The sequence below is a fragment of the Orbicella franksi genome, chromosome 11 (assembly GCF_964199315.1).
Source record: "Orbicella franksi chromosome 11, jaOrbFran1.1, whole genome shotgun sequence".
NCBI classification, from domain to species: domain Eukaryota; kingdom Metazoa; phylum Cnidaria; class Anthozoa; order Scleractinia; family Merulinidae; genus Orbicella; species Orbicella franksi.
In genome coordinates this window covers 16,727,156-16,752,878 of record NC_138155.1, presented here as the reverse complement: position 1 = coordinate 16,752,878, position 25,723 = coordinate 16,727,156, and the positions used below count along the sequence as shown (strand labels likewise).

Here is a 25,723-nt window from a genome sequence, read left to right as displayed (position 1 = left end):
CACTCCGAATTGAGTTTCGTATATAGTGATTAACAGTATATGTCGTATTCATGTTAACCGAGAAGTTGTTCCTTTCATAGGATTACATTTACTTCTTTCAATCTACTGCAATAAGTAACTTTTGCAACTTTTTTGCAGCTACTAAAAGCGTATAATCTTTTGGGTTTTACTGGTCACGTTTGCTTAATTGAAATCTGTAGTGAAATTTCCGCCATAATTGGGCGAGCAGGATATGGGCAGGGTGCGGGGGGGAGGGGGGATATTCGGGATTGAAAGTAAAGGAAAGGTTTCTAGGTGTTCTTTACAATTTTGGACTCTAGGGGATTTAAAAGTTCACCCGGTATTCTTTAGTTAATGAGATCTTGCAAGGTATTTTAAGTTCGGGTTTAATCTCTGTATTGGCTTGGACAAGATATTTTTGCCAATGGGATTGCATGATCAGAGACTTGTGTACACATATTTATGTTTCCTTTTCAGTTCCCCTGTATTTTTCGGGCATGAAAAAGGCGTAGGACTTTTCTGTTCGTTTAGTTTTAGTTAATGAGGTTTCTTAGGCCTAGTTTTGGCCCGGCAAATTTTGGGGTATTAAAATATGGCTTCAAGAACACCTCCTATCACTTTGAAAGCATACTTTAGCATCATCCCCCCGGCTTTTATATTGGCTTTGTCGTTGCTTTCATTCGCACTTTTCAATAAAGTGCTGATCACATTGAATTTTTTCACCTTAACGATGTACTTAGTGTTTGAAGAGACCATGTTCATTAGTGAAGACAGCTGATTTTCAATATCTTTATAGGTAAAGTGTGGTTGCGATTCGAAAATAATACTCTAGAGAGAGAGAGAGGGAGAAAAAAATAGATCAGGAGAAGTTGTCCAGGACACAATCGACATAGAATTCTGAACAAAAATACTCTTAATCCGATTAACGGCTGAGAATTACAGCACGACTACCCTCGCTAATTGTGATCTCTCTAACGAAGCGTTAGTCGTCAACTTGGGCTATTGTTTTAGAGTACTTTCAGTTTTCATTATCTTTTCAATCGAAAATCTAATAAATTAACTTATGCTTAAAAGCGTATTTTGATAGCCTTTTACATTTTCGGTTCTCTAACCAAAAAAAGTTAGGCTTGATTTCAAAATTTTCGATTTTTCGGTGTATTAGAAAGCAATGGCAGATCAACTTTGTGCATTGATTCATTAGTGACAAACACTCATACCGTGATTTAATAACATTTCTGACTGATTTCCGTCGCATTATTTCTGTAGCTTTCAGTAATATTCTCATCCAACAGTTCTTCTTTATCAGTCTCTCCCCAATAACTATCCGAGAGAATTCTTCCCAATATTTCCACTACTTTAATACTGACAGCGATCAAGAATGAAAAATAATGTGAAAATTTTGTACAATTCACGTTCTGTAGTTATCAAATTAGTAATTATCTTTACAGCAATATAATTTATTCGACGGTTTTAACGGATCTGGACAAGTTGTGATTTCTGAAAACCCCAAATCTGAACAGCTAAGCTGAAGAGATATCCAAACTGTCAGCTATTTTAGATGGTACATGAGTTTATCACCGAGTCAACTCAAGTACAAGTCCTGGCCGAGTGGCCGAGTCACTGAAAGTCCTTTCACGCGGAGATAGCACTTGACATTACCGCCTGCGAGTAGGCTAGCTTTGTGCAGTAGTAAAATGAAAAAAAAAACAAGAGAAATTTGAAACTTTACTTTAGATAACAAGATATCGTTGCTTATCGCTTGTCATGTAAATTCATTAAAAAGTGGGGGTTACTTTTTTTGGCAGAAAAAGAATATTTACTTCGCTATCGAGCTTAGCTGAAAGGAAATCTCATAATGTTTTTTAAGTGCACGTGCTCCGGTACGCAACAGGCTCACAATAACGAAAAGAAGGCTTTTGTGTAACACGCTTACCCTCTATAGTCTCAGTGAGCTTTTTGTTAGTCAATATTGTCACCTCGTCATCCAGAGCTGCTGTGACAGTGGACACTTTAACAGTTCACTCTACAGCCGCTCAGCGAGACTCTCGTAGTCACAGACTCTCTTAGCCGACGTGGCCTTGGCACTAGGGAAAAGTGACTCTGGGGACATAAGATTTCATTGGCTAGTTTAGCTTCTGGAAATCCTAGTATCCAGCGGTTGATTTCTAGCACCTACAAACCTCAATAGATTTTAGTTAAGGGAACTTAAAACACGAAATTATTATCGACATAAAGACTAAACCATACAGCGTAAAAGTAACAGGGAGCACTTACTATGTCTTGATTGCTAAACCTGAAATAACCTTACGCTCCTGATTCACATGGTTCTATGTCTCGCACTCAAACCTAACGTTCCCTTTAATCAGAAGCTTCTGTGTTTCTCACACGGTACAATTGATAAAGTTCAATTAAAATGGATGTTTCACGTCAGTTCAAAACGAAATTTCAAACCGTAAGCATTTCTATGAGGTTTGACGTTAACTTTTCTTGAGAATGCTTGAGAATTTAATATTGGGGCCACTTAGGGAAATGGATAAAAGTGAGATATTTCAAATAGTATTCAAAATATTACCGCGGTGCTATGGGAGTTTCAGTAAACAATTTTAAACACTTACTGTTCAAACTTATCTGTCTTACACTGTAATATCAATGAAAATCAACACCCATAACTCTCAATCTTTGATTTTCATTGATTTTGATATAAATCATTATTACATGGTTAGCTCTGTGAGCGGGCAAGATGAATCAAATCCTGCGCTGTGATTGGCTACCCGAGCGGGCAAGATGGAGCTATCTTGCCCACTCAGGACTACCTGCCGTGTCCTGCAAGAAATATTTCCGCAAAAGCCGTATAATAAATCCTTTATTGACAAAGCTTGTTCAGTCAAGATGGCTTGATATTGGCCTCGTTCTTTTTTTGCGAGTTTATGGACCTCGACTCCATCTCAGTCCATAAACACGCAAAAAAAGAACTTGGCCAATATCCAGCCATCTTGACCTCACACTTGGTAAATAACCCATATATATTGAGTAATATCAATTAATAGGCCAATTTGGATATATTGAGATTCGAACTCCACGGCTTAGGGGAATGAAATGAAATATTCATCCTTTAACCCGATGTGATTTATTTTGTTTTAATTCCCTAAGCCTCAGGGCCAAGTTATAATTTTAATATATTGAGATTGGCCTATTTTCAATCAACTGAGCATGCCTGGCTGCATAGTGCATTTGCAGACCATATGGTCACATGAGCTATCCTTCGAGGAGCGCACTCATTTTTGAGTTATTATTACCACATGCAAAAAACCTAATAGTGTGTTAAGATAGAAAAACACTTAAGACATAACAATAAACAATCAAGGAACAAGGATGGTTAAGGATGGAGAAGATTGACCTGGATTACAAACGACAAACTTGAAAAATTAAGGCTAAATTTTTCAAGATGTGCAAATTGTGATGCAGCTCTTTTCAGGGTTTAATGGCCCTTTCCCTCTACGAGACTCACATCTGCAGGGAGTTATGGTAGTTCAAGTCCAATGCAGGTCGCCAGATCCAAGATGGTGGACCACTTGAGAGGGGATGAAAAGTTGCCTTCGAAAGGACAAAGTGGTGACAATACATGTTGAGTCCCCAAATGCAAATAATTCAAATAATACAAATAATTCAAGGAGAAATGCCGAGGTTAATTATATTTTCCTGAAAGAACCTGCATCGAGAGGGAAGTGGATAGATCACATCGCGAGAGAAAGTTTTACCCTGCTTTACTCTAATGAGCCACTGAGTATGTTTGGCACACTTTGAAAGTGGAAAGAAAGCTACGAGAACAATGTAGCAACTATATTTGCTGACTGTGCATTTGAGTTGTTGCTGTAGATGTAAATTATTTGAGTGTGAGTCCCCAAATGAGGAGTTTTCAGAAGGCAAGCCTTTGTTACCACTGTCTGCCATCTTGGACTAGACTTGATAAATACAACTACCATAATTTCCTGTAGCCATACCTCATAGAGGGGAAGGGTCATTTACCCTTCCAAATTGATAACTAGCCAAGTGTTCCATCTGCAAAGGGCCTGGGTACAGGGAGCACACAATCTTGTTGAGTAGGATGAGAGGAAATAAAGGAATGAAAAAAAAGTGAACAGGTTACCTCTGTCTCCTGTTGTCATCTCTTACATGAACTTCTAGGAAAACTGCTATCCACATGCCCTGCAAAACACTGTAGTGCTAAACTCGTACCAAAACCTTTTCGCACTGCAAAAAAATTTTCTAGTTTATATCTAGCCATTTCCCTCTAAGTTCTCGTAAGAGATAACAACAAGAGACAAAGTTAAACTATTCATTATTTTCATTTCTTGATTTGTTCTTATCCTCAACAAGATTGTATGCTCCCTGTGGCCTGAGTAAGGTACATTACATTTCACTAACAACAATCACATTTCAAACTTAAAGGAAATAATAGTTTAGTAATAGTGATCACACTGAAACTGTTAAACACAATGTCATAGTTGGTGTTCATTTATGTGAACAGACAAGATAAAACAAAACATTCAGTGGCAATAGGCTGGTGTATTACTCAAAAATTCTTGTAACCTCATAAATTAATTTAAGTCACAAATAAAAGAGCCTTACTACACAATTCATTCCCCAGTCTAAAATTGGATGGCCCTAAGAATAAGTTGAAAATTATCAAGAATTCACAGCCCTTCTGTTCAAAATGTCTCCATAGTCATACACCTTATGACTACTGAAGCTACTGTATCTACGGCAAATAGAATGTGCACCTGTCAGCGACTCATTGTGACTCAGTGCCTATGACATCATTCAGCAACATTTCCTTCTCATTGTGGACTACATAATGTCAAGCGCTGATTCCATCTCTCCAGTCTACTTCCTTCCTCTTCCTTGGAGACCCAGGGAAAGGGCAAGAGTAATTACATTACAATGACCTCTGAAAGTTTTCAACTTATCATAGCATTGAATGGCATGAGTTTGAAACAAAAGAATCTGACACTTTAACCAATCATGTGACAGCAGTGTGATTAATTTAGCCATTAGAATAAAGAAATTGAAGGACTTCTGTTTACATTTGACTTCTTCATTAGCACAACAAAAATAATTTTGAAACCAGCATGTGCAAAACAAAAAGGAAATCTGCAATTCAGTTGCAAAGTCCAGACAAGCAACAGAAACTTTTTCAAACCAGCAACAAGAAACTCTAACTCTCTGAACAAAACTTGGCAAAAAAAATAATTTTAAAACCTACACGAAAAGATATAAACAAGTCAGCAGACTGCAAACATTTTGACTTAGCGACACGATACAAGACTGGGGGATTTGCCGGTTTCAATACTTTGATCTATCCGAGACTCTAACAACCTCTATTAAATAAACAAATTTCCCTGATAATGCTGGTAAATTATCTGCAAAGTCTACATAAAACGACGAAAAGTGTATAAGTGTAAATAAGAGTTCACTTCAAGTACGCCATCGACGGTACAATGATGTACACAACTATTGATGGACTGTAGTTTCCGTACATACTTCTGGCTTACTTTCAAGCTCATACTTCAGCGTCCAAAGTACCACCAGCGGAAAACATGAGAAGACTATGAAAACTTGATTCCTTTCTTTTTTTTTTTTCAAGCCAGGCGATTATAAGCTGGAGAACCCGGAGAACTTCAGCCAAACCCAGCAAAAATAACGGCAGTGTCACTTCTTCTTTCTTCGTTCTCTTAATCTTGTTTGCGACTGCAACGTTTGTTGTCCTTGAAATTTTCGAAGCTTGTCTTCTTTGTTCAGTAAAATGCCTTCATCATCCACCGAGTTATCTGAAGGAACAATAACAATCGCTAAAATGCATATCAGCTGGAAAATACCTCCAAGAAAAAGGCCATAGTGAAGAATCAACTCCCAGAGCGATCTGTCGTCCATTTTGAATACAAAAACCTTTGGGTAAGTACGTTGTTTAACAGTAACAAGCTTTCCTCATCAGCTACACCCTGGGAGGGGGAGGTGGGGGAAGGTCGGAGGATTTTCAGCTAAAGACGGTAACATTAGTGCTTGTAACATTCATGTTTCTAAATATGATGTACTTTCATGAAGCCGACATTGTGCATGGATACCGATATATGATGTCAGTTGACATACCAGCAATCTAACCATCCCCAGTCCTTGGAAACAGCAAAGTTACTTTTCAGAGTGCCAAATAGCCGCCCACTCAATCCGTATGAGAATGTGACATTTAGGGGTAATTTGTACCTTATAGTACGATTTGCCACTGTTCCTGTTCTCTTTCCCATTTTGATTTGTAGTTTAATAGTTTTACTCACTTGTTATGTTTTATTACTTTTTTGTGGTTCGTATTTTCTTCTTTTTATACAGTTGCTGGTTGTACCGTCACGTCTTCTATTTACTCATTTAATACAAAAGACTGGCATGCGGACATTCGAGTGGTCATCGAGATCAGCAATGACAGCATCTTGGCCGCCCTCATCATCATTCTTCACTCTCCTCACTTCTGGACAACTCGGCATTTCCGTTGCTTGGACGTTTCTGTCGATAATTTGCGGTGATTTCCCCTTCTGGGTTCTCAGTCATGACTGATCCCCCCTCGGTTATCCTAAAGATCAAATCATCCTACCCAAAAATCCTCCGACCTCCCCGCCCCAGGCGATAAATAATGACCGGTCCCAAGAGAAAATGAGGGGACAGAGAGGGAGGCTCCCAGTCCAGGCTTTGGGATATGTCAATTCCGCTAAAGTTATTTTAGGGTTGCCGAAAACAGCGGGAGTGCTTTTCCTTTTACGTAAGCATGATACCATTCTTCATTTTCTCTTGCCGGTCCCTATTAACGTTCGGAAAGTAACGAAGAACGATGAAGTTTCGAATTTGTGAGCAAAGTGGCGACTCTCCGGAATTAAGGATTTCGTATTTTAATGTGTTTTTTTGTTACATTTTCCCGAATCTTTTACCCCATTCACACCAACTATACTCGTTGAACTAAATCAGGTTTAAGTTTTTCGAATTTGTCGCTTTGCAGTCATTTTCAGGAGACAAATTTTAAACCACCTTGCTGACATATTTGATTCAAATAGGTTTTTACCTTGTTAAGTCGTGGGGTGTGTACGGTATGAGTAACTAATGAGAATGGGGTATTGCAAAGAAGTCATCCCCTCACCCAGATGACATCAACATACATGCAATAATGCACCTATCAATGTTAAGCCCAAGGGGGGAGGGGAGATAAGGGGGAATTTTGACATTTTCTGAAAATAATGTCAAAATACCCACCCCCGGGACAACATGACTAGTAAAAAGTATCTAAATTATCCACCCTGGGGCATAGAAACCTAATAGATATGTAAACATGCAGAGCATTATTGACACAAAAAATATACGTAGCGAAAACTCTTTCCCTTCAATACGCACATACAACATGGCAGACTCTCTTGGTCCTTCAAAGATGGTAACCGTGTCAAATTCCTTACCATCCATACCCAGGAGACAGACCTCACAGTCAAATTCCACTGTGTGCCCCCACCCCCTTCGGGCCTTTTGATGCAGCAATCCCACTTTTAATTGGCTCACTTTAAGAGAACAAGTGAATATTATCCTCTTTTACAACGACAATATGATTTAATCTTTCCTATGGTTCCATAGTAGTAGACCAAATGTTTTATCGTCAACATCAGAAAGAAAAAGTAAGGTTAGGTCTGCATACAAGCCAAGTGGCTCATCAGGCTGCAACTTATCTCTAGTTTCTGTAGCATGAAGCGACTAGAAATATTTCTACTCCCCCTGGATGGAATACTAGTCCATCGTAGGGTTACCCCCAGCATTAAATTTGCCGATACCCATTTATACATCTGGGTGGCGATAGGCACTGTGAGAGGAAAGTGCAAGAATACAACACAATGTTCCCGTCCAGGGCTTGAACACGGACCACTCGATCAGGAGACGAACAGCCCACCGGGCCTTCACAACATCAGAAAGTGAGTACATGAACTTTAATATTTTCAAGGGGCAAGGTTCATGAGGTTATCAGTTAATTACTGTCAAAACAGGTAGCTCTGTTATTACTGCCACGAAATTTATTTATGTCAGCTTATATCTCTGGACTAAAAGAGTCGCCTGCTAATGAGCCACAAGTCCATATTTCCTACTGAAGAGTTTCTTTTGAAACCCCAAGCTGTTGACAAACCCCCAACAGAAACTACAACAGCAGAGTGATAAGCTAAAGGTGTCCAATAATCGGAATGTTAAACCACCACAAAAAGAGCCCATCAGTAAAGCCTCGATCATGATAAAATTCCCTCACTCCTAACATCCCTGATACGTTTTAGAGAAATGGATGATAAAAATTCAGAGAATCAAAGCTTTACATATAAAACTCGAAGAAGCTAGGACATTTTTCAACTTTAAAGAGATAACGGAACACATGGGCCACTGCACTACTAAAATCCAAAAATGAATTAACGATCTGAAGAATCCACGCTCCGAGTGGATATATTAGATCAAATCTAAATCCGGAGGGCATTATAGCCCAGCGTTCCTGTAGACATTTTAAAGGGTACTCTGAAATGTGAATGGTAAGGAAAACACTCTATGCAAGATAGCATATCGCCTACACTATTCGCAGCCTTGGTATTTTTCAATGCAAACTTGAGAACGCGGGAGAAAAAGTGCTCGAAGTGAGCCGGAGTTCAAAGTCAGGGGCGTTTCTAGGCATTTTCGGTTTACGTAGACGTATATTTCTAACGGGAAGTACGTCTGCGCTCTCACGCTCAGTATTCATTGCTCGACTCTGTTGACTCCGCGTCTGAATTATTTCCCACATGGGAAGTACATCAAGGTGCCAGGGGATGCGAGACTGAAGAATTCGTACATTTTGCGATTGCCGAGTCATTGCTACGATTTTCATTGGATGTCATGTTCTTTTCCCGATTTTGAGAGAAACTGCATGTAATCACTCCAAAGTTTTGAGCGTTATACCCCAACGAAAATGCTTTTTACTTCCTCTGGCGTAGTGAGACATTTTTGTTAAGAAGACGAAATATGCAGTAATGCGCCATTTTGTGCTCAGGTAGGAAATAGTCGAAATACTATACAAGTAACTTTCTAGTTTGATAACAATATAATACAGTTCTTTTCAGTAATTCGTTGGATAAATAGATAGCAGAACAAAGAGAGTAGAAAGGAATCGAAGAAAGAGCCGGAATATTGTTTCCGTTGTCCTTTCAACCAATTCTTAACAGCAACATCGATTTTACTTTTTTCGTTCAGCTAGGAGTAGGTAGTATATAGTAGGCTATGAGATCTAAATTTAGGGTCTTAACGCCATTCACCTCATTTGAAGGTGGAAAGATTTGGTTCCTAATACAAATTAGGGGATAATCTTGCTTCTCAAAAGCAACAAATTAAAACGGATTGGAAATTTACTGAATGTAGAATCATGTTCACTCTTCAGTCAAACTCATGTGATAAATGATAAACGAGTATGATGTGCGAAGTATGACCAATGCTGGAACGGAAGGCAATACTAAGGCCAGTACCATCTGAACTGTGTACCGATCTGCCACTGCAGTTCCTGCAGGTCACATCTTCCGTCTTTTCGGGTTCACTGCAGTATATCCATCAGTTGCGATTAATAAATAACCAGTGTAAAGTAAGCATAGTAATGTGAACAAGACAAGCCGTGCCATCTATTGAACTGCCACTGCTGTGATGATTTTCTGTTGTTGCACCGTTAGTTTCTGTGTTCTCTGTTCGCCCTAGGATTTCAAAAGAAGAAAAAACATTTCAGCAAGCCTGTTCCAATAAGCCTGAAAGGCCTCCGGTTCATTGCTGATTTAGCTGCTCGCAGTGTTCCGCTTAAAGGGACGCCTCAGCCTGCATCGCCGGTCTACATATCTACTTGCTTAACTCCCCACCCTCCTGCTTGCCCACCTGCCTTACTACTTACCCCCTTACCTACCTACCTACCTGCGTGCTCGCCCGCTCGTCTGTGTAACAAATTACCTGCCCGCCAGTCCCACCTACCCACCTACCTACGCCCTACCAAACTACAGGTCTACGAATATGCCTGCCTAACTACCTGCATGCCTGTGTGCCTACCTGCCTTCGTGTCTTCTCACCTGTCCCTACCTAGCTGCCTGCCTTCCTATCTAGGCATCTTTCTGTTAGCCTACTTATCTATCTGCCTGCTGTTCTGCTTACCCTCACCTACCAACTTGCCTTACTGTCTAGCTCTCCATGTACGTAACTATCTGCCTTACAACCTACCTAAGCTACTTCTACCTCCCCTACTTCTACCTCTTCTGGTAACAGGTAACGAATGCCTTACAAATTACCTATTTACCTACTCAGCTATCTACCTTCAACTCTAGACACAACTGTTGAGCCTGACACAATTGATACCCGACATTTCCTTAACGACGTTTTCGAATAAGTACAGAGAACAGGAAAATTAAGGTATTTATTTCAATTTGTCTCAACTAGTTCTGTCCAGGGTTGTAGCTTATAACACTTGTACTATTGTAAAAGACTACTTACGTCTTGACGTAATAAACACGTGATGCGAATATTGCCCATACACTTCAAATGCCAGCCTAAGGGCCGGGATTTATCATTTTCACAATAAGAAAACCTTTCGGTAGGTATTGGATGTTAAGAGACCCTTTTTAGCAACAGTGGGGTGGTAAGCTAAGGATGAAAGCTGAAGGATTTTGCTCTGGGTTGTTTTAGCGAAAGAAACGTTACTCACCGGAAAAATCTCGAGTGGATGGTGATTCAGGCTCTTTTGGTGAAACAAGACTGTACTCGAGAAGAAAACCTTTTCCTTTCGTCGTGTCATCACTATGAAATGCAACGCGCAAGTGATTGGAGGTAGATATAACTGGAACTGGAGCAGAGATTCCACAGAATTTACCCAAAACAGCTGAGGTGTCTGAAAACAAGAATTAAAGCAGCAAATAGTGTTGTAATTGAGACTCATACTGATAAGTTCAACGTATTTATAATATGAGCACAAAGATAAGGATGTACCCGTTGATCAGCACATCAGCAGGGAAAACGGTAGAAATCAACCATTACATCATAGAAAATTGCAGTATAAAACCCGACAGTGCAATTCACTCCGCAGGTAAAAAAATAAAAAATAAAAAAAAAAAAACTCAGCAAAACGCAAACAAGCGACTAACGGCAACCAAAGATCAGACTTTGCTTAGGATTCATGATCCGAAAGTCAAGACATGCAGAGTTCGGAGACCTTCGGAATCCTGACCGAAATTCACAGTCGATCTACGATTCGCGGTATTTTCGAAATCCACGAATCCAGTCAATATATATTGCAAAGTCTGTAATCCATGCTCTTTTTTACACCAAATCCACGTCGATCCACAGACTTATTCACCTCACTGTTTCCAATTGTCACTGAACTTTGTTCGCCTTCAACTCCTATGCAAGAACTATCCTTTGACACGGTTATTATAATTGTGTACTAGGTACTCATCGTTTTCTTCCTCCATTTACTAGTCTGCCGATGAACTGTTACACTTCTCTTTCTTTCTCACACAACACCAAGAAGCACATGTGTTAGATTACTCTATGTTTTAATATGTCCCATGATTTCCGAAATTCGCTGGTGACTCCCGAACCGGCACTAGACCGGCTGTACACGGATCATCCCAAGACATCCCAAAAACATCTCAAAAAGGCCTGAAGCCGAGATACCGGTCATTAACACGTGCAGGATAACGTAATTAGGGTGTATTGCATTACATTGGTGCTTTAGATAAAGCTGTAACATTAGTACCAAGCTATTTTAGGAAGGTTCATGAAATCGCCTATTTAGGGGGGGCTTGATATCAAAACCCACAAAATAGGCGATTTCCCCTTCTCTATTTCAGACTCGCTCTTTTTAAAATCGATACCCAGCTGTTTCTGAGCAGACCCCACAGGGGAACTGCTTTCCTGACGTATTTGTTAACAGCTTCAAATTCCCAAGGTTAATTAAACTTCACGTCCCAAGAGATGAATGACAACAACGTCTAGAAATAGACTGTTCTAACAATTATGCCTAGTTCCAGGCCAGAGTAGACATACCATACCCTATTGCAGACCAAAATGTCCATCCTATTTGAGACCAAAACGGCTAAAGCACTATCCCCTTTGGTGCTGCACACACCTGTATAGCTTATATGAAGGAGTAATACTCGGGGGAGGGCGAAAACAAACGTCTACAGTTCGTTGCAATGAACACTACAGAAAGCTTTCAAGTAATGCAGATCCGAATCTGAACAAAAACAAGTATTTACGGATCGACAGATTGGGTCAAAAAGCGGTACGGATCTGCGGATTTGCTTATAATAATACTACAATAACTGCTTTCAAATAATATGCTAAGAAAATGAAGCAATATAGCCCGGGGGGTACTCCGAGAAAAATTGGGTGGGGGTGTGCGGCCCGCATCCCAAAACTCTTACCCTATTTCTGACAAAAAATATGCGATTTTCAATACCCTATTTATGACCTGAACCTAAATCAAGACCCTGTTCCAGACCTTTTACTTAGTTCCCTAGTTGAGACCGATGTCAAAGGCATCGTGAAGGGCTTCTGTTGATCGGTCTTATCGATAATGATGAAAAGGTAGCTTTTTCTAAGAAAAATGCCCAATTCAAGACTAGAGTGCAAAAACCAGACCCTATTAATGATCAAAATGGTTAAAATCGATACCCTATTTATGACCAAAACGGCTGAAAAACCATACCCTTTGGGATCGAACATACCTATATAACCCATACAAGGGAGTATCCCCGGGCAATATAGTAACTGCTAACAATAAGTGATTCATGCATAAGTCATCGCACCTTTCTAACCGCAACTCTAAATTCTCAAAAGACATAGTTTGATACGTTAGACCCCAAGAAAACCCTTGACTGTTCCTTGTTATGGTGTCAAGTATGTTTCAAGTTATGGTGTCAAGTGGCTAGAGCACTCAAGAAGAAGACAACGAAATCTCTTAATATTTCTCTCGTGTATGTTTACGTCATATTTTGGTTGTTTTACAACAAAGCAAAGCATGATTGGGCTTGTTTTACCTTGTCGACCTTCCTGGACTTGGACAAAATCAAGGCACTGTGTATGATTTGGCGGCTGAAGGTCAAACTCAATAAAGTTCAACTTTATCCTAGATCCCGGATTACACGAGAGAATCCACGTGCAATCCTGATTGTTGTCATATAACAAGGGGTGGCTCGGTGATGTCACTGTTCCGTTGCTCAAGACCTGAACAATTCTCCCACAGCCTGCAAATTAAGACAGTTTTACTTCTTGTAAAGACAGTGTCTTGATTTTACTAAAGGACATAGATGTTAATACTACTTTCATGCTGTAAATTCAGGCGACGATTGATTTTCTAATTCATCTTATTACCTAAATGCTCAGTTTTATACTGCAGGTCAAAACCCCAAACAGGTGATCCTTTCTCAAGCTTTATTTCCAGTGTTATTTGGCTAGAAGCAGGAAGACTGGACACTGGTGGAGGATCTGCACCACAGAAAGTGTTCATTTTCCTGTCATCACCTCTGGCGTGTAACATCACGTGACCATGGTGGCATGGTACATGAAAGTAGAAAAACTGAAAGGTGATGACGTCATTAGATGAGCTTGGAGTTCTGGGGATTGATAACCAAGTACATTTTTTGGATTGTTGATTAGATCCACGAACAGCTATGTTTCCCGGCTTTTTGAAAGAAACGATACTTCCACACCCTGAAAGAAATAAAGCAGCGATGCCACTGGCTGCAGTCACAATTCAATTCATTATACGTTAAAATCCTAAGTTCTGGTATTAATTTCTGTCTTGGTAATCTTATCACCTTTTCTGGCTCGTGATCTACGGGTTTATATATTTATATATTTTGAGTTACTTTTCGACCGTTAATTATTGATATTCGGTTGAGAATTGAAAGACAAAAGTTGCGATCCCCGAGGTGAGAGGCAAAGTTATATATATTAAAAACTAAAATAAAATAAGCGATAAGTTTATATAGTTTTGAAATCTCTTACAATACTTGTAGTAACAAACCATGGAAACCAAGTTAGAAAGTCAATAAACGACTATCAAAGTAACAAACCTGACTGCTAGATAGATAAAATACAAATGACCTCAATGCGACATCTATAGTGCAGACCATTTTGGTTTTAAGATGGATGAAATGGGGAGAGATGGAGCAGTAATTAAACAATCATGATTTTATGGGATTCCTGGCTAATGAAAACAGGATAATTATACCGTCTTTCAACTGACGTAATATATAGATTTAGCCAAGCCTAAAGGCTGAGCTCCTGATTGCAATAAGCTGACTATAAACGAAAAATGGATTTGTTTTTCTTGGATCAAAAACTCAAAAATGATCAGTTGTGAACCTGCAATATGTTTGGCCTGTGGTTTCAGTATTATTTTTTCAGTTAAAAACTTAACAAAAAAGAGACTATCAAGTGAAGCGTACCCAATTTTTCTAAGATTACGTAATCAATCAGGAGCCATAATCGGGGACGGAGACCGTAAGCCTTGGGATCCGCGCGCACCTATGATATGGGACAATTTTTCTATTTTTAGAACAAATTGCGCCATCCTTATGTCATATATCCGCGCGGATCCGCGCACGTGTCGGGGGCTCTCGCGTGGATGTTGTCACGTTGAGTGATCAAATGGTGAGAGCTGCGAGATTCTCTTGCAGATTTTTCGCAGCGATGGCAGGGAATAAGGCAGGGAATAAGAACCAGGACTCTTATATGTAGTTTTATGCTCTGAGCTAATGGAAAAGGTGAGTTTTTATTTTTTTTTTCGCGCTGTGAATGAATAATATCTGCTCGCGCTAGTTGTACGCGTAAGTTTTTTGTTTGTTCTGTGAAGAAAAGTTATGTAAGAAAACTCTTTACTCTGGTATCGAGTTGATTTGTGAGTTTCCCAAAAAATGCTTAATCATAACCAAACCCTGTTTTTGAAAGATTCTTATGGTTTCTGTTTGTTTGGCGAGTTTGCAAAAGTTTTTGAAAGGAAAGTCTGACGCGTACATTCAGTAACTCATTTGCATAGTGCAGCGCGCGCTCTTTCAAGTCCGAGTCGATGTTTTCAATTGTCAACAAACCTTGACAAAGATTTATTTCGTGGTCTTTTGTGCCGAGATGCTGCAACAGTTTTCATGAACGCCAAAAGGCTACTGATATCATGTGTGTTTCTTTAACATAGTGAAATTTTACGCGGCGAAAATAAAAGAAACAAGGAGTTTTGATAACTCAACCAAAAAAAATCAAAATCGTTATTCGAGTTGATTAAAGAAAGCGTCGTCGTAATTTTGCTGATTATTTCTGCTGTATTCACATATTTTCAGCTAAGCTTTTAATATGTTCTCAAATATTTATCAACCTTAAACATATTTAAAAACTAGAGATATTATATGAGTTCGATGTACGTTTTCACAAAAGTGGGGAAGTCCAATTTGTCATGTTTTACTGACTGTACAAAACACGCATCGGCGGGCGCTCTTATTCATCGACAACAGACAATTATTTTTACACAAACAAAACTGAGCAGCATCTACAGACATAAACTTTCTTGTCGCTTATTGGGCCTTGATAAAACATCAAGCGTTGCTTACAATTCAGGCGAAACTCAAACTTGCAATTATTTTTTTTTTGTTTTACTTTTCGGTCGAGATAGACTCTGGCGAAATCCTCGCAAGCCTGTGGCAAGAGGAGGGAAACTTTGGAGTCCTGAAACGCTGCTATATCCAAATATACCCAACTAGTTTTTTGCTGTGGTTTGGAAGAGTTGTTAATCTTCAAGATATGTGAAACTTAGAGTGGAGTGATGTGCAGCTCATGTAAAAGAAGCATCCGTCGGAACACAACTTGGTCAGCGATATCATATCTAAGCTTAAAGCGGAACATACCTAAATTCGATACTTCACTCAAACTAGAGCAGCTTACGACGAAAATACTTAAGCAAAATTCCAACAGATGTAAACGCGTTGAGTTGTGGGCCAAAAACATGAAAAATGTCGGAAATTTCGGACGCCATTTCCCCCGCGCGACATCCGCAAAAATCCTCGCAGCATGTACGCGCGTGTACCTCAGGCGATGGCGCAATTTGTTCTAAAAATAGAATTATTGTCCCATATCATGGGGACAACCCCAATACTAGAAATGGCGCGCGCTTACGGTCTCCGTCCCCGATTATGGCTCCTGAATCAATATATAACTGAGGGAGGCTATCAGCGACATTTCAAGACAAGATTGTGAAGATCTCGGAAGAAAAGTCAACAACGCGCCAGGGGTTAATTCGCGCCAAATTTTTGCCTTTGTACGTACCCCCTCCTTCATTCCCAGAGCAATAACCTGACTTAAGCCTGCGATCCACTCGAAAAACCAGTACCTGGTCTGCGGTCAATTTCAAAAAACACGCGAACTGAGCTCTAAATCTGAGCCCGTGGTATGGTCACGTGATACTGGTCGGCAGATACATTGATTTGACAGCTGTCAACATCAAAGATGTACCTATGATTATTGCGCTACTCTCTTGTATTTCCCAAGGTATGGGGCTCAGCTAGCGCAAGCGCAGTGCAACTGGCGTACGTACAGACGAACAGACGGTCGACGGATGCACGGCCATTACGTGGCAACCACAGTTTTTTTTTAGCCCGACGGGTTACCAAATTCTCTAAGGCATGCTGCTTCGCTCGCAAGCCTTCGGCGTGCAGGGGTTCCGCTAATAATCAAGCAGAGTAAAAATGAAGACTTTCATAATGTAACATGATATTACCTAAGTCATAAGGACAGCCGTACAGTTCCGCTCGAAGACACATGTGTTTGACAGGGTAGCTCTTGTAACCGATTGGAAATATTCGAATGATCTTAGCCACAATGGATGGTTTGAAGATATTTTTCTTTACTCCGTTAAAGTCCGTGTTCCCGTTGAATTCCTGTTGGAAACGAAATTGAAAATCCTAAAATGCTTATTAATTAACAACTGACTGATGACATTAACTTTTACTCTCAACTATAAAAATAACGGTCAATAAGACCTAAGTGAGGGAATCAACTGTTATAGAAGTCTGGCCTGACAAAAAGATTGTTTACAGAAACAAAACCACTTACACTGTATCCCTGACTGGCGCTGTTTTTCGCGCTGTCAACGTAGGCAATCCAGTGGTTTCCGTCGTAACTGTACTCTACTTTATAACTTGACACTAGTCCCCTGTAATCTGTACCGTGCAACTGGTAACCCTGCGATAGACATAGAGACAGACAGATAGTATTGTCACTAAAGCAATGAAATAAGCTTCATACTTCATAATCATATCGCATTTCCAGCTTTTTGATTCATTAATGATTCGAATGTATTTTGGTAGCCTCCTTGTCAATTTCCAGGTATGGTATAGGCTTTTAGGACTGGTGTCGAGTACAACACCTTGCCTGTGGAGAAATCCACACCATTAATGAATTTTTGTTGTAATTAATTTTAGCCTTGAAGAGTCGAAAACAAAAAACATGGAAATATGACGGACATTTCTAAGCTACTAAGCTAAGAAAATAACAATAAGTTGACTCGTGCTTTGAACGGGCGCGAAACAGGAAAAACGGAAATGGAGCACGGAAAACCAAGTTCTTTCGGAGCCTCTATATAGGGCACACATGATTGTATTTTCAGAAATCTCATTCATCTCGGACACTTCTCAGTGGACAACGTGATCCATGTACCATTTAACCGAAAATCTAGACTTTGGGGTTAATGGAAAACAACCAAAATTACTCGACTTGATAACTAGCGGAGTACATTCAAGATATGATATGGATCAGCTCAGCTGAGAAGCATGAGCAAAATGTCCCGTTGTGCATTTTCCTCGGTTTTCGTAACATTTTGATCAAATAGAATATAAAAACTTTCCCAAGCTTTTATAGATGTGAAAATAAACTAAATTGCTGACAATTATTAATAAAGATTGCAGCAAAAATAGCAACAGTTGTCTTTTTGACATTTTTCTTGGGATACCTGAGTCGCTATGGCAGTTACTTCAGTGTAGTTCAATAGGTTGATTTGCAGATATTCTCCAACAACCTTGTTTAAAACTTGTCCCTGTGTAAAGGAAGCATCGTTTTATTAGGATCCTGGTGTCATCAGGGAGGGGTACAATTCTCATTACGTACTCTAACTTAGTTCCAAAGTTTTATCTAAATCTAGGTTTCCAAGTTTTAGTCCGAATCTCATTCCTGGCGTCAACTAGACCATAAAAGATCTATTTGGAGCTCTCTAAACCGCCACAGAGTTAACTTTCCGATTTCCAGCTAGAAGGACACATTATCCCACCACATGACATGAAACAAAGAAAATTGTAATGCTACGAGCTTTAATTCGGGCCAAAGAAAGGGGGAACTTACACTTAATCCAACTTGCACTGACTTCAGCAAGTTGCAACCGTGTTCGTACTTACAACTCGCAAGCCGCAAATTACCCGTTGCCATGGGAAATTAAGATAAAGTGATTTGCAATTAGTTTTCACCTGACTGCACCATGAGTAATCACTGCCCACTCTTCCATACTGAGGACCAAGGTAAAGTTGCCCCTGGCCGAGTTGAAGTGTAAAGTAAGATGACGCCGATATCTGAGAATTTCTAACTCTACCGTCCTGTAAACCAATACTTTCATGACATTCTATAAGAGAGAATCATGATTATTTTAGGGGGTTATTAATGACGGAAATGAAGTTCTTTGTAACAATTGTTTGAGAATCCAGCAACATTGAAATGAAATAAAGAGAGGCGAAGGGAAGTGAATATCAAAGTGTCCTAATCTCACCCTGCCTTCTCAACTTTTAGTTTTGATTTGTGTTCCTCTTCAGTTTTATCATAAATATGGTGCAATATCTTTCCGCAACTGTTCTCCTGTTTATAGCCAAGCCGATGGAGAAATTACGTTCTATCTTAAACAACTTCTTTTCACTCAGTTTAACTATATTCTATTAGGACCATCCATTAGATTAGTTTTGCCATTTGGATGATCCTAGCTTATTCAGTATTAGGACATTATTATATTTATTCTTAATTTTTAATGTAATTACTTATCTGTATTGAAATCTTTGTAATCTATTGTTAAGAAGTGAGTTCAATCAAGAGATTATCTTGGTTCAATAAATTTGATCGAGTGAGTGATTATTGTGGAGTGCCAGGTCTAAATGGCAACTGTCAACACAATTTTGGATCATTTGTCAGTTGTTTCTCACCATGGGAATGAGTCAGGTAAGATCCTTGAAACTTTCTATTCAGCAGTGAAGTCTCTTTAGCATCGCTTCTCGCTCTGAAATGGATATACAGTTCATGGCTACTGGACACGATGACGGGTGGAATGTTCTGAATGCAATAGCGCTCTGAAAAGTAAAAGAATTCTATTAGAGTCTTAAACTGCTGCAATTACTGCAATTGCCTTAAAATGTTGCAATTTTTGTTAATGATCAGCAATTTGTTTCTCCATATTTCACAACATCACGGACAGGTGAAGACACCAATCAGGGCATTGGTCATTCATTCTATATATAGATCAGTTTTCGACTGAGTGTCGTAAAACCAAAAAGAAGTGTTCACTCAGACCAATCACAAATTAGACTGTTGATGGACTAAAGTGGTGGGTTGAGATAGTTCATGAGCTGTAGGAGACTAGCTTTGTCCACCAAAGTAGCACTAATGTTCCTATTTTTTTGAAAGAAAGTGCCAATTTTTTCAATCACGAGTTTCTCTTTTTCCTATTTTTCTGAACAGCCATGCGGTGAACACCCTGTCAGTGTCAAAATTAAGCTTATTTTATTAATTGATTTTAACTGACTGATTGAGAGTGCTTAATTGATCGATCGAATTGAATTGTTTATACTTCTTGGACACTGTTATTGATAACATTAGTATTGTCTGGGACCATACAAATGGTTTTAATATAACATATTTATTAATAACCAGTGCAAATAGGCAAATTATTAACTTACTATAACCACACAGAATTTAAATAGTGCACATGATCATGAAAAGACATAATCAGTTGCCTGAAGATACCAAAGGATATATTAAATCATAATATTGTTTTGACAATAACGATAACAATAACAATAACAATGACAATGACAATGACAATGACAATGACAATGACAATGACAATGACAATTATGACAATAACAATAACAAGAACAAGAACGAGAGCAAGAGCAAGAGCAAGAGCGAGAACAAGAACAAGAACAAGAACAAGAACAAGAATACAAGTAGTACTAGAAAGGGTCGCTCTCTAAAAGTTTTTCATTAAGAGCCAGTTCCTGTAAATACCGAGAATGAGATGACAGTCGCGAAATTTTCGATTTCTTTATATTTTGCCCAAATAACCTCTGTAGTGAGTTGTTTTCGAAAATACCATTCAAAGGTCCTGAAGCGCTTTAGTTTTTTCGAAATCGAGGAAAGTTTGAAAATCGCCATTTTAGCTGCCTGACGCCGCCGAAAATGGCCGAAAATTGTGCATTTTCTTTTCGCTCGTACAGATCAACGCGATGATATCTATCAATATACTTTGGGTAGCTCATAGTGCATGTCTTGCTGTTTCTAAAGCATTAATTTGATTAGCAAAAGCTCCAAGTTTAATCATATTTTAGGCCGATAAAAGTACCTTCATCGAAGCTCGTGAGCGAAATGGCTACTTTTAGCTAATTTCAATACCATCAAAAGCCCACTGGTACATTGAATTTGAAATCGAAACTAAAATTTTCTGAAAGCCCATACTCTATATTATGATGTGTGAAAGTCTCTTCAGCGGCCCGAAAAAACTAACCCGTCGAGAGACATAAACGTGTGGTACATTTTTGTAAATTCGTCATTCGCAAAACCAACATGGAACTTGGCCAGCTACCTTCATCAAGAACAAAAATAAGCGAATGGAAACCTTTTTCGTCAATAAGGATACTTGTAATCTGTTTTTTCCCTTTTAGATTGACCACATGATTAACTTCTGCAAACATTTGCAGTTAAATGAAACTAGACGCTGCTTTTGGTACATTTGATTGTTATGCAAATTTATTTCGATCACTGGCACGCGCATATCGCCCGAAACTGATTTTCCTTCCGCCTACTGTATGTTTCTTTTTGAAGGTTACAACTGTAGCGCACATTATTCGTTCAATATCGGCAGTTTTAACTTTTGTGGAACACCGATGGCCACAGCCGAACTTGTCTTTAAGTAAAAATAAACATTTTGAAACGTGAAGTTTGAGTAAACAATCGGTTACAGTTGCATCCATCATGTTTGGCGTAAATATTCGAACACAACCATTTCATGTAAACAGGTACACTTTACTTTAAAAACAACCGCCTCATCGCAGCATTTCTTGAAATCCTGGTCTGAGACCAGGTAATAGGGACTTTAAGCAAAGATAACGCGGACGGCGACGGGAACGCCGTAAGATCAGGGAAAAACCAAAAGGTGCACTGCGCATGACTGGCGGGAAAAAAGTTGACGTTCTGCGTTCGGGCCCGACGTGAGTGAAGCTCATTTCGCGTTGTCTGAAAACGTGAGTTTTTGCTTTCGTTTCCTCTGCTGTGTCAACGCTAAATAACCCGTGTTACTAATTTCGAGGAGCTTTAATGCTTGTTTTCTCTTGTTATGTGAGATATTTCATTTTAAAGAAACGTCGAGGACTCTGAAGCGAACTCAAGCCAGTCGGCGAACATGTGAGTACCGTGAAATATCTTTTTGAAAGCTAATGTAAATAAAGACAACTTACACGAATTTCAATCGAAATTTTTCCTTTCGAGAAGTACTCAAATGTCAAATGGCTCATCGTGGTGAAATTCTAAGACATTTAAAAGGGTAGACACCATTAAAACTTGCGTAGCTGTCTTCATTTTCAGTCGTAAGATCAGTGGTTTACTTAGATCTTTATCAGTCGGCACGCTGATTTGTCGCACCAGTCTGATTAAATATCTGCTGATAATAAGTTCGTTTACTTCATTGTACAACTCAGCGAGAAGGGGCAAGTTGCGTTTGTGGAAGCGAAATTCGGACCGGCACTCGTCGTCTTCAAAACATCGAAGTTAAAATCAGGAAAGGAATCATGACGTTGATCGAGATCATTCGACCGGTTTAAATCGTACAAGAGTAGAAGTTCCTGATCGTTTAACACACCTTCATCGTGGATTATCAAGAGTTGATTGCGAACTTCTTTCAATGAAGTGATCCTAGTTCATCCTGATAAACAGAGGATGAATATCGATAATGTCAATAAGCTTGATAGTGCGGAAACCGCGGTTTCCGACGGTGCTGCTTAATGTTTGTGAATTCCCGCCACAACGGCGTTCTCTCCCCAGCCTTCTCACAGGTTTCGGCGTCCCCGTCGCCGTCCGCGTTCCCGCTGCTTAAAGTCCCTAATGCTGATAACAAAGCGCGAGCAGTTGACGAAACTTCATGATCAACTGTCGAAACGTTGTACTTGTGGAATAAGCAAGATGATTCAACCTTTGTATTTCTTACCCCGTGTGCTTCCAATTCTTATGGATACAATTGCCCCTGTCTTTTACCACCAGATTTATAGATGAATCGTTCATTTCCTATCACTTAATATGGCACATACCTCTGAATAAAACACATACTGTGACATCATTTTTCTTGGAGTGTTCCAACAGGCGTCCGACAATTGCAAAACGTAAGCAGCAAGACAGAAAAACCACAAGGGCTTCTTCGTCAATCGCACTTCGCTGTCCAGACTTCGCTCTCTTTTAAAATTGCAAGACTTCGCCGTTCTGTTGGCCAGTCCGAATAATTGTCATGGTGTTAGTTGAGTGAGTTCTTGACTTTGTCGAGGAAAAGGTTGTTGTTATTCATCGTGGTGGATGCAATAATAAAGTGTATTATCGTTTGTCTCACGATGTAGTCACTTGAGATGTAGATCGCGACGTTTCTATTGCTTACTGCTAGTCTTCTTCAGGCGATAAGGTCGACTGATTGCACGGTATCATTTATATCACAAAGGTCGGCTGTGATTGGTGCATTTCGATCCTCCTATTGTTCCATTGTTCCGGCGAGTAGCTGTTCCCTCAGTGGTCCACTGTTGTACCGTTCTCCTGTTGTTGTGTTTCTTGATCGTGGGTATCCATGCTTCAGGAATTTCAATTCCACTATCCCTGTTGATGTTGTTAGGGTGAAGTCTTATGTGAATAGCTTCCTTGACCCTACGTGTGTACCAGTGAGGATCTCGATCAATAAACTTGACCTCATCCAGATAGGATAGTGGCCGGTCTCGTGGGTGTGTTCAGAAACGGCGGAGGTCTGGGTACGGGCGAGTCGTATATCCCTGTCGTGTTCTTTGATCCTCTCCTGCATAGATCTCCCTGTTTCCCCGATATAGACTTTGCCGCACTCACAGGGAATCCTGTAGACAACACGAAACGTCGCGATCTACATCTCTAGTGACTACATCGTGAGACAAACGATAATACACTTTATTATTCTTGACTTTGTTTGGTGGTCCCAGTTCAGACCATCCGGCAAATGTGGATTGCGTGACAAACGGCGGCTTGCAAAGTGTCCAAAGTGGGTGAAGATGGCGGCGAGTGAAACTGTTTGCTCGTGCAAGTAACGTGGTTCGCACTGTAAGCCTAAATAAACATTTTTGGACGAAATTGAAGGATGTAGGGGGAAGAGGGTGTTGTTTATTTCAGCAAGAGGACAGAACTTGACGAACTGACAGAGCCGTGCGCGGGTCCTGCTATCACGGTATGTCTACGTAGATTAATGGAAAGTATTACCGCGTTCACAAAAGTTGTGCAAACACCTTTCCTCTTTACCTTTAAAATACATGTTTGTCGTTCGTACTTTTTGAATAGAAATGCACCGGTGATAGGGCTGGAATACAAAAAGGACAAAGGAGGCCTAGAGGGCATCAGATCTTAGATACGCGGTGTGAGTTTACATACATATTCACCCCTGTTGCCTTCTGCTAAACTATATAGACAATAATATGGGCGCTTTCCAAAAATCGGACACTCAGAAGAGCCAAAAGTTTCCTTTATTTTACCTTGAGAATTCACAATTATTGACCCAGCGAACTTCCCATCAATAATTAGGCGGTATAAAATAGTTAGGCATTATGTATTGTAGCCTTATTTTGCGCATTTCAGAGGCAAAAAATAAGAACGAATGTATGGACTGTCCACCGGGACAAAACAATGTGTCTGCTGTAGAGAGGAGTTCACTGTGGAGAGGTGACCGTTAGTGGAGGTTCGACTGTATAGTTCATATAGGTTTAAACAAGAACCGGTAACAGGAGTGATTATGTACGTAAATTCTCAACACGTACCCATTTAAGACTAGTGCCTCCTAAGCCTTCTTTTCCCATCCCATTCATGTCCCTGGTGCATTTCTATACCAAAAACCTGGAGCAATATAGCTATTTTTTAAAGTTCAATAGGAAGGCTGTGTTTTTTTTATTAACGGTAATTAAGTCGAAACTTTCTACAACAGCCGCCTTGGGGACAAGGAAAGTCGCCCTTATAGAGCGGTATCAGTAGGGGTGAAATATGATACCGATATTTCTTGGATTTCAACATTTTTATCTTAAAAAAGGCTTAGTGTAACATGTAAATTCGTAACACAATCAAAATATATCAATAGGACAGAAACCAAACAGAAATAGAGACCAAAGACCTGGATCAATTTTCGTGACCATGTCCAATAAAAAATGGGGTTTTGCAGACAGCGTTCGTCAGTTGTTGATTAACTGGCCGTTGTGAACAGTTTTTTTTTTGGCAGTTGGGGCGTGTTTTAGTGGCTGTTGCTGTTGTGGAGAGGTGGCCGTTGTAGAGAGATAAAATAAGAGTGACCGTCCGCCGGAATGAAAAAAGTGGCCGTTGCAGAGAGGTGGTCCTTTGTGGAGAGGTGGTTGTGCAGGTTCAACTGTAGTTTCCATTTTTTCACGCAGACAGAGAAAACACCCTGCCTACACGAGGCGAGGAAGTAGCAGTTTGGATTCCCTGTCCACGCCCCCCCCCCCCGGGGTAGGGGAGCTCGTCGTACCTTTTAGGGGTTAAAAATGAAGTTTTAGAAGCCCTCAGGGTGTGCAGCCTCAAAAAGTCCAAAGCGGGAGCTTTTGCGATGCCTTTTAGGGTATTGAGCCGAAAAAAAATATGACGCAGGGAGATAATGTGTTATGTAAGAAATGGTATCTTTTAGAGGAGAAAAAACAGGATCTTGGTACCTCTTAGGGGATCTTAGGGGATCAAAATTTTTGAGGAACACCCCCGTACTTCTTATGTGGGTGTCCTCCTCCCCTCGAGGTCCACGTCGCCATCTTCACTCACTTTGCAAAACGTGAGATAAGGACATATTTGGTACAGTGGCCGATTGTCACGCAATCCACATTTGCCGGATGGTCTGAACTGGGACCACCAAACAAAGTCAAGAACTCACTCAACTAACACCATGACAATTATTCGGACTGGCCAACAGAACGGCGAAGTCTTGCAATTTTAAAAGAGAGCGAAGTCCGGAAACTTTGTAAGAAAGAAATCTGGACAGCGAGGTGCGATTGACGAAGAAGCCTTAGTGGTTTTTCTGTCTTGCTGCTTACGTTTTGCAATTGGCGGACGCCTGTTGGAACACCCCAAGAAAAATGATGTCACAGTATGCGTTTTATTCAGAGGT

At 40.0% G+C, this 25,723-nt stretch overlaps 2 protein-coding genes and 1 pseudogene across 3 annotated transcripts in view; 1 reads left to right on the top strand and 2 right to left on the bottom strand.

Annotated features, from left to right (window-relative positions):
• The window catches only part of LOC145503133 (uncharacterized), a 403,728-nt gene that overhangs the window by 164,519 nt on the left and 213,486 nt on the right, over window positions 1-25,723 (top strand). The window lies entirely within an intron of this gene.
• Window positions 1-25,723, bottom strand: part of LOC145503103 (zincore component SEPHS1-like) — a 162,596-nt pseudogene that overhangs the window by 76,144 nt on the left and 60,729 nt on the right. The window lies entirely within an intron of this gene.
• The window catches only part of LOC145503149 (cubilin-like), a 33,971-nt gene continuing 17,702 nt past the window's right edge, over window positions 9,455-25,723 (bottom strand). Inside the window, exons 7-15 of the mRNA XM_081482616.1 lie at window positions 19,284-19,427; window positions 18,564-18,715; window positions 18,056-18,139; window positions 17,161-17,289; window positions 16,826-16,985; window positions 13,432-13,770; window positions 13,089-13,304; window positions 10,763-10,936; window positions 9,455-9,770 (exon numbers count right to left, since the gene is read on the bottom strand). Coding sequence (XP_081338742.1) covers window positions 9,634-9,770; window positions 10,763-10,936; window positions 13,089-13,304; window positions 13,432-13,770; window positions 16,826-16,985; window positions 17,161-17,289; window positions 18,056-18,139; window positions 18,564-18,715; window positions 19,284-19,427 — 1,535 coding nt within the window. The 3' untranslated portion in view covers window positions 9,455-9,633. The remainder of the gene's footprint in view (window positions 9,771-10,762; window positions 10,937-13,088; window positions 13,305-13,431; window positions 13,771-16,825; window positions 16,986-17,160; window positions 17,290-18,055; window positions 18,140-18,563; window positions 18,716-19,283; window positions 19,428-25,723) is intronic.